Raw genomic sequence first — 9,827 nt, forward strand, 5'->3', positions numbered from 1 at the left:
TTTTTGAGACAGGGTTTCTCTGTATAGCTCTGGCTGTCCTGGAACTCAATCTGTAGACCAGGCTGGCCTCAAACTCAGAAATCCGCCTGCCTCTGCCTCTCGAGTGCTGGGATTAAAGGCGTGCACCACCACGCCCGGCTTATATTTCTAATTTATTTCAGCAGAAATTTATACAAGCTGCGTGTGAGACTTCAGAAAATGCTGCCTTAGATTAAATTGTATTTAGTAAATCTCTACAGAGATTTACTGAGGCTGAGAATGAGTGCCATGTCATTCCCTCAAGGGCATGACAGGCAGTGACATCTTCTGTTTCAACATTAGTCTTTCTTTTTCAGAGTTTATATGGTTTTAGCCTAAGACCCACCTGAAGCAACATGTTACTTTTTAGTTGCAATCTTTATTTTAAAAGCAGAAACCAGCTTTGAATACTTGGGATAAAGTTTAGTAAGTTAAAAACATCAAAAAGCCCTGAAATAGAATACATCTTGGTATCATTAAATTAAAAAGTATAGCTAGTAACAGAATCATTATTGACTTTAAAATATACCTTAGTGTTAAAACAGCCTACAAAGACCAGCATAAAACAAAACTGAGGGCTTTGCTGGTGACCTGGATTTAATCTCTGGATCCTTCATAAAGGTGAAAGGGGAGAATGGCCTCTACAAAAGTGTCCCTGATTGTCACACCCATAATGTAGTGTGTGCCCTCATATACATACAATAATAGAAATAAAGCTTTTTTAAAAAAGCAAAAATGGATTTAAACTTACTTTAAGGTCCCTGAGGACAGGCTTTAAGCAGATACAACTATACATTTATGCTAATCTTATTTTACTATTATTGTATTCCATATAAGAAACTATTTTTAATTTTGATTGCTACTATATATTTTATGTACAACTTTACTTTAGAAACTGATAATACCTAAAAAAAAACCATGCCACTTCGTAGTTTGGCTAATCTTTCTCAGTAAGCAGCTTGGGCAGATGACTGTTAGAATACAGGGTTCACTTTAAACATTTTACTAAAAGCTGTGTAACACTATCAGCTTTTCAATTAGAGATATATTTAAGGGTTATATATCATCTTGGTATGTGATATTCTTAAGTTATTTAGCTACTTGCAAGAAAGTGTCATTGAAAAATCAGAATTTTAAAACCTACCACAGAATTAAATGAACATAATTAAAAGAATTAAAAGTACATATGAGTAACAAAAACTGTTAATTAGTATGCCAATCAAGTTTAAAAAAAAAAAACATAAGTTGCACTCTTTAACCAACTATCAAAACAAGTACCTTGAAGGACCCCATTTTAGACCATAGGCACTTGTCACCACACTTGAAGTGAACAGCAATTACATCTGCACACACGAAATTTCTTCTCATTCTTTTCCCATGCAGCACATGCAGATAAATACAGATTGTGAAAAGCAACCTGTTTATAATGCTTAGCACTTATGCGTTCAGTAAGTTCAAAGGAAGTATTAACTGTTAATAGGAAAGGTGGTTAGCCGTAGAAAAGAGGACCTGGCAAATCCATTGTAAAGAAGAAATGAAGGAGCATACTTCATTACCTCATTATTCTATCACCTACTGTAGTTCCTCTGATATTAAATCTAGTGAAGGGAACACAATAACTAAAGTCATTTACAAAGAACCAAGTGTGTACAGCATCACAGTCACCATTTTTTGTCATCAACCATCTCAGTCTAAAGGACTCAGTCTAAAGGTTCCCTTTGTCGCAGTCCATGGTGAGGAATGTCACCCAAAGAAATGGGAAGGAAGAAATCAAGGAAACAGATACACTCACTGAATTAGAATTAGAAGGAGACCACACTGCATGTATTTTACCTTTTGAACACCCACAGTTGCAGACCCTCCAGGGAAATATACAATGCTCTCTGGGAAATATACAATGAAGCTGACTCATCTGTCCTAACCACAGGACTGGAACGAGCCAGCCCAGTACCAGGGCTTTTAACTCCCTAAGAGCCCCAGCTTTTCCCTTTGATGATTTCCTCGGCAATTTTCTTTAATAAGGCGAGCAGAGTCATTAAAAATACAAAATGAGCTGGTTATAATGAGTGGAGAGATGCCGGCACATTTATAGTACAAGGAATTCTGGCTTTACAGAGTCCAGAAAGGCTAGATGGTCCAAAATTTTTATGCAAATGATATGTGCTTTAAAAATCACAAAGCAATACAGGATTAATACTTTTAAATCTTTAGGAAAAACTCATTAGCACAATAACACCTTAGCTATCTGAGCATTAAGGACTTCACAAAGTCTCATTTGCTTATCTTTTTTCTGGAGTAATTTTATTTTCTTGATTTAGGAAAAAGAAAGAAAGTAAGAAAGAGAAGCAAAGCAAAGCAAAACAAAGCCACCATTTCCTTTATTCCACAATGTAGCTGGCACTGTAGGCCTTTAATCCCAGCACTCTGGAGGCAGAAGCCAACAGATCTCTAAGTTCAAAGGCAGCCAGGGCTACACCCAATGAGATACTGTCTAAGAGAAAATCGAGGCAATCTCATTCTAAGGACCATTCTGATGCTCATGGATCTAACATGTGAAATTACTGAAGGACTGAACACACTAATTTTATTTTGTCTTTAATACCACCGTTAGTGAACACAATATATTTTATCCTTGATAAAAGAACTCTTTTTTTAAATTTTGGATTTCTGCCAGTAGAGACATTATAATAGATATAGCTAGGTTCTTTCTGTGGCTAATTTTTTATAAAGCAGGAATCAGCAAACTGGCTTATATGTAAAATCTTGGTCAGCTGTTTTTTTATTACCTTTAAGTTATGGCCAGTAGTCTCATTTTTAAATGGTTACATTTAAAATAGCTATATAAGGGCCTATTAGTAGTTTCTACCTTACTGCCTGGCAGCAAAGCCTAAAATATTTATTGTCTGGCCTTGAAGGAGAAAAAAATTGTCTGAATTCCTGTACCTGTTCCAGCTGTTTTTATATAGATTTGCTATAGAGAAGAGCACTGCACAGTTAAAATACCCATATGACTGCTGTGGCCTATGTGTCTAAGGCTTTGCCTTTTCATGTTGGTTTCAGCCCCAGAATGCAAACCTGCTTAATATTGAACAAACCTTTAAGAACACTGAGAGTCAAGTAAGTAACCTCACACTGGAGTTGGGGGCAGGAGGATCAGAAATTAAAAGCCATCTTCAAATACATAGCAAGTTCAAGGTACATAAGATCCTGACTCAAAAGAATGCAACTGTGAGATATACTATAGTTTTCATATAAATTAAGATAAAGTTCAACTAACTACATGTTTTAACATTTTAACTATTTGACTTTTACCATACTTATTGTGAGGACCATTTCTTCACCCTAACTAAATTAATTGACTGGGCTTTTAAAATAGCATCAAGAAACTGTTGTGGGCACATTTTCAGCACACTGGACTTCTAAGGCATGTATTCTGTTAGCTGGACATTTCAACAATGTGTACGATGTACTTTAGCCTCTTCAGAAATGGAAAGTAGTCCAAATATTGCTAATTTTAAAGACTGTAAATGATTTGGGTTCTTATTAGTAAAATTTCTTAAAACTTGCTCCTTTTAAAATATATAACTTATTAATTACTTCTAAATTTAGAAGCAATGAACTACACCCGAGGCCATGGCAAGTGGTCCCTCACTAAGCAGTAACAAGCTGCAGCAGCCTCAAGGATGAAGCAAGGGCAGCCACAGCAGGAACAGGCGCACTCTTTACTAGGTGAGCTCTAATTACATAGCAAGTGATGCTATGGGAGACAGCACAGGAGAAGCAAGTAGGTGGAGAATTCTTGGTTTTCATCATTTACACATTTTTGGTAAAGAGCTAGAAGAGGCTGGACATGATGGCTCATGTCTGTAAAACCACCACTTCAGAGGCCAACGCAGGAGGATTACTTTGAATTCAAGGCCCCTGAACTATAAAGTGAGACAACAAAAAAAACACTTTGCCCCTTCTTAGAATTGGGAACAAAACACCCATGGAAGGAGTTACACAGACAAAGTTTGGAGCTGAGATGAAAGGATGGACCATCTAAAGACTGCCATACCCGGGGATCCATCCCATAATCAGCCTCCAAATGCTAACACCATTGCATACACTAGCAAGATTTTGCTGAAAGGACTCTGATATAGCTCTCTCTTGTGAGACTATGCCGGGGCCTAGCAAACACAGAAGTGGATGCTCACAGTCAGCTATTGGATGGATCACAGGGCCCCCAATGGAGGAGCTAGAGNAAGTACCCCAGGAGCTAAAGGGGTCTGCAACCCTATAGGTGGAACAACATGATGAACTAACCAGTACCCCCTGGAGCTCGTGTCTAGCTGCATATGTATCAGAAGATGGCCTAGTCGGCCATCATTGGAAAGAGAGGCCCCTTGGTCTTGCAAACGTTATATGCCTCAGTACAGGGGAATGCCAGGGCCAAGAGGGGGGAGTGGGTGTATTGGGGAGCAGGGGTGGGTATAGGAGACTTTTGGAGAGGAAGCTAGGAAAGGGGATAGCATTTGAAATGTAAATTAAGTTTATTTATTCATTTATTTAATATATGTGAGTACACTGTAGCTGTCTTCAGACACACTGAAGACTGCATAGGATCCCATTACAGATTGTTATAACCAACCATGTGGTTGCTAGGAATTGTGGTTGCTCTTCCTCTGGAAGAGCAGTCATTGTTTTTAATTGCTGAGCCATCTCTCTGAACCCTGGGTTTGGGGTTTTTTTTTTTTTTTTCTTTTTGTCTCTGTGTAGCTCATGGTGGCCCCAAACTCAGAGACCTGTCAGCCTCTACCTCCCAAGTGCTGGGATCAAAGGTGTGCAGCAGTCTTGAAGGGCTGGTTACCATACTGAAGGAGCATTGCAGAGGTGCTGCACCTTAGTTGCGTATATCGACACACTGCAACCTTTCACTTAGTTTCAGATTCTGTATCTAAGTTTAAGCTAATGCTTAGTTCCAGGCTGCTATCCATAATTATCAATCCTCTAAATATTTAGCTAATCTAATTTAACACCTAGAGCTTTCTAGGCTAATCAAGCTATCAGGTACCAACTTTATGGCAGATCAAACCTTAGGAGAATGAGAAATCATGTAAATAATATAAAAATGATTTTTGAATTGTGCTATGCTTGGTAACTTTACCTGTAGTATTTAGCAGTAATGACCTTTTAGGGAACCACACACACACACACACACACACACACACACCCCTGTGATGCTGAGGGATTAGGGGAACATGCCTGTAACCTCAGCACTTGAATTGATACTTCAAGGTCAGTCTGAGTTACAGAGCCAGCCAGGGCTAATAGGAACACTGTATTTCAAAACAAAACAAACAACCAACTAAACAATCAAACATCATAGGAGGTTGATGATTAACACATGGAAGGTTAATCTTTAAGAACAAACATAAGGGAGGATTATTTGAACAGTGCCCTAATAAAGTAACCATTTCTCCAACCTGATGGAAGGTACATGCCCTTCCACGGTTAGCAAAGGTGGTTTCACTGAGCTAAAAAAGCTAGTCTTTTTATTACTTTTATTTTTCAACCTTTATTCCTTAGAGGCATTCTTTTTTTTCCTTTTGCTTTGTGAGACGGTCTCTCTAAATTGCCTAAGTTAGACCTCAAACATAATTCTGCCTCAGTCTCCCATGTAGCTAAGATTATAGGCATGCATTACTGCTGCTGGCTGAGCCAGCATACTGTAATAACTGTTTTCTTAGGATGAAGGCACTCTTATACAGAAAATACACCAGTTGTTTAAGACATGTATCCATCTTTCAATGTGAGCCAGGTCCTATAGCTGACTCATTTTAAATTTGTACAATAATTTAGATAATCATAAGCATACGTCATATATAAGAAAACTGAGTCTCTGAGTCAATAAGCAGCGTATATGAGACAACTTGCTCTAGGTGGTGACAGTGGATCCAAGCCCAAGTTATGATGCTCTTAACAATCACACGACATTACCATATTTTTTGGTTTTGATCTTTGAACGTGTTTCATTCTGTAGCCAGGCTAACCTGTAATGTTCTATGTACCTCAAGCTGGTCTTGAACTCACAGTAGTCCTCCTGCTGCGGTTCTCCTCCTACTCAGATTACAGGGATTGTCATTTTTAGTGGTATAGTAATCTTTTAATTATACATGTGAAATGCATATATAATATATAATCTTGTTAATTGTGTCAGAAATGTAAACTAAATGTTTGAGAAACAACAGTCTATTCAACCTATATACATACGTGTGTGTGTGTGTGTGTGTGTGTGTGTGTGTGTGTGTGTGTGTGTGTGAATGGTCCAAATAGAACTTCACTCCTGTGTGAATCAGGACTTTAAAGATAAAACTGGATTTTCTGGAACAATGGGAAGGATGGTACTAATCACACAGTTTCCCATATACAGGATGCAACACACTTTCTTTCCTGGGTACCGGAGAGTGAACAGAGTCTCACTGCTAACAAGTGAGGTATATCCTTACCACTTTCTTTTTACCTCTTATTTTGAGATAATCTCACTAAACTGCATAGGCAGACCATGGGCTTGGGATCCTGCTGCTGCAGCCTTCTAGGTAGCTGGGGTCACAAGCTTGTACCATCAGACCCAGTCATTTTAAAGGGTATCTTATCTTCTAAAATAAAATGTTTCTGTTTATGTAAAAATCTACTAATGGAAAAAGCCACACAAACATATTAACAATTCAATTCTCTATTGTTGCTACAATATTTACTATCCACCATACCTTTTTAGTTTCTTAACTGAGTCATTATATTACTAGAAAACAGAGAAAAACATAAAAGTTCCAAAAAGAGAACTACTATCACACTACTAGTGACAAGAAAAAAAAAAGAGAAAAAGAAAAAAAGTACCATTACAATAAAAACAGGCTTAGTTGTGCACACCTTTAATCCTAGCACTTGGGAGGCAGAGGCAGGCAGATCTCTGAGTTTATTGCCAGCCCAGTCTACATACCACATTCCAGGCCAGCCTGGTCCACATATTACGTTCCAGGCCAGCCAAGACTATATAGTTTGACCCTCATCTCAATAAACAAACTAGCAAAACCCAAAAGACATAATCTCTACAGGGCAAACTGACAACTCAATGTAACCTTAATTTATAAGTAACCCATTAGTCATTCTCGGCATGCCATCTCTTTTTTTTTTTTTTTTTTTTTTTTTTGGTTTTCGAGACAGGGTTTCTCTGTGTAGTCCTGGCTGTCCTAGAACTCACTCTGTAGACCAGGCTGGCCTCGAGCTCAGAAATCTGCCTGCCTCTGCCTCCCGAAGCATGCCATCTCTTGACTTGTAAACTGAGGCACAAGCTTCAGGGCAGAAATACTGAGCAAAGACACTCTCTGTTCACTCTTCATACATCTGCTCAGAATACATGAAATCATTTATGGTTTAAAAGTTCCATGTGTCATATGATTATTACAGTTCTAGATGAAACAACTTTAAAAATGGTAAGACTCTCACATGACTTCAACTCTTGTAAAATTACATTTTTTATAGTCTATGCTAATTAAAAATGTACTAACCTATCACCAGGTCCTGTTCGGTATCTTGCACCAGGGATCAAGACCGGATCATCATCGCTGTCATCTGTGTCCTGGAGAGCAGAGTCCCTGGCAGATGGGTCTTCATGAGCTAAAGGTGCTATGGCTTCTGTCTGGGATGGGAGTTCAGGATTGGCACTGGTATGCCTGGTAGCACTCTCAGTGCTGGCCTGCTCAATGGCTTCTGTCTGGGATGGGAGTTCAGGCTTGGTGCTAGCATGCCTGGTAGCACTCTCAGTGCTGGTCTGCTCACAAGTCTCCCTGTCTGTTTCAGACAAAGTGCCTTCTTCTGGAACCCCACAAGGGCTGTCATGACTTGGGTTATTCTTTTCTCCTGAGTTAGAATCCAATGGCTCAGCTGGGAAGTTATCAAGTTGTGCTGTTAGAAAACAAAGTTGTATGCAAGTCACTGTTCATCATTTGACTTAACTTAGGAACTGATATGTTCTAACATGAAGTCTGATTCTAGAGCCACCATTTGGAAGTGACCTTTGCCTCTGGAGAGATTTACAAAGATTCAGGTGTTTAGTTTGTATATGAGCCAATTTTCCTAAAGACAGTAAGATGACTCACCTGTATCTATCTGGTTTTGAGTGAGGTTTTCTGGAAGTGTTCCTTTCTCTGATAGGTCTTCAGGAGCTCCTGGAAGTAAACAAGCTTATCATGAAATCTAGCTTTTTACAGAAAAATATAAATACAACACTCCAACATTTCTTTAAATAAATGGCTCTTAATTCTATCTGGATCATAGAAACCTCTAATATTCAAATACAATCTCACCCCAGGGATGGGCAGCATGGCTTTGAGGGTAAAGGCATTTGCCAAGTGCATGCCTGGAGACCTGAGTTTGATTCCTAGAACCAAGTAAACGTGGAAGGAGGGAGCTGCCCTTGCAAAGTTGTCCTCTGACCTCTACAAGCCTCTACCCCACAACGTAAGTTATAGGACAAAATATCACTCTACAAAGAAAAAACAAAGGTGAACCATTGTGGAGGAACAGAGAAAAAGAGGTAGGTACTCAGCACTGAGGTTTCTAATGAGGAAAAAGGCAAAGTAACCTAACTTGTTTCACTGTCTCCTTCCAGTGGCTGCACAGAGCTCGGAGGGACCAAGCATTCTTCCTGACCCTCAGATTTGCAATGGCTCCCATTTCCTCGGGAACTTGAGGCTGTACTGCTCCTAAAATCACAAGAACACATGTGATACCACTAAAAGTTAACACAGTATTTTGATATAACTTTCATATTTTACAACTTAAAAACTATTAGAAAATTTAGAACATAAGTACTTGAAAAGCCATTTATTTTAAAAAAATAATCACACTTCATCTTAAAAAGATTTTATAATGAAAGCACTTTAATTCATGATTTTGATGCTCCTACTGTCTACCATACATTTCTATGTGTCTCTTAATGTGTGTGTGTTCTGGGAATCAAGCACAGAAGCTATATTCTAATATATGCTAATATGTCACACCTTCAGCCCCAGTTTCTATGGAAGTTTAAATGAATTATACTGTCTCCCTTTCTATCCATAGAAATTATTAATGGTTTTATAGAACTTGATTATATTCTTTTTAGACTCTAATGTTGTAGAATGGCTTAAAATCAAGTTGAATGGAAGCCTGGCCATTTCTTCAGTCTTTTTGAACTGCCCCCCCAGTGGAATATTAACTGTCCTTTCCTATGTGTGTAAGTGTGTGTGTGAATGTGTATTTATTAAGCATGACAGTTTTTTAGAAAGAGATTATATTTTCTATTTTGGTTTTAATAGCCACCCGATGAGCCAAAGTCCCATTAGCATCTCTGGCTATCATATAATATTAGACCCATTCAAATAAATAATTTTCCATAAGAAATCATGGTACATGTGTAAGGAGAAGGTTGATAAGGAAACAGGAAGATGTTTAACAATCTGAGATTAAAATCAAATTATGAGCCACGGAGATGGCTCAGTGGGTGAGGTGCTAATTGCCAAACCTGATAACCAGAGTATGATGGCAGGAAGCCACTGGTGGGAGGAGACAGACAATTCCCCAAGATGTCTTCTGGCTTCCAGATACATGACATGACATGCACCCACACAAATATACATGTGCAGAAAATAGATAAATGTAAAGAGGCAAATTACCGCCGGGCGTGGTGGCACACGCCTTTAATCCCAGCACTCAGGAGGCAGAGGCAGGCGGATTTCTGAGTTCGAGGCCAGCCTGGTCTACAGAGTGAGTTCCAGGACAGCCAGGGC

General features: G+C 38.8%; 1 protein-coding gene across 3 annotated transcripts in view; it reads right to left on the reverse strand.

Moving 5' to 3' along the window:
* The window catches only part of Dcaf6 (DDB1 and CUL4 associated factor 6), a 117,846-nt gene that overhangs the window by 12,465 nt on the left and 95,554 nt on the right, over nucleotides 1–9,827 (reverse strand). For all 3 annotated transcript variants that reach the window (XM_029478272.1, XM_021161442.2, XM_021161509.2), the window contains 3 exons: nucleotides 8,647–8,762; nucleotides 8,157–8,225; nucleotides 7,566–7,962 (listed from right to left, as the gene is read on the reverse strand). In XM_029478272.1, the coding sequence (XP_029334132.1) occupies nucleotides 7,566–7,962; nucleotides 8,157–8,225; nucleotides 8,647–8,762 (582 nt within the window). The remainder of the gene's footprint in view (nucleotides 1–7,565; nucleotides 7,963–8,156; nucleotides 8,226–8,646; nucleotides 8,763–9,827) is intronic.

The sequence above is a fragment of the Mus caroli genome, chromosome 1 (assembly GCF_900094665.2).
Source record: "Mus caroli chromosome 1, CAROLI_EIJ_v1.1, whole genome shotgun sequence".
NCBI lineage: Eukaryota > Metazoa > Chordata > Mammalia > Rodentia > Muridae > Mus > Mus caroli.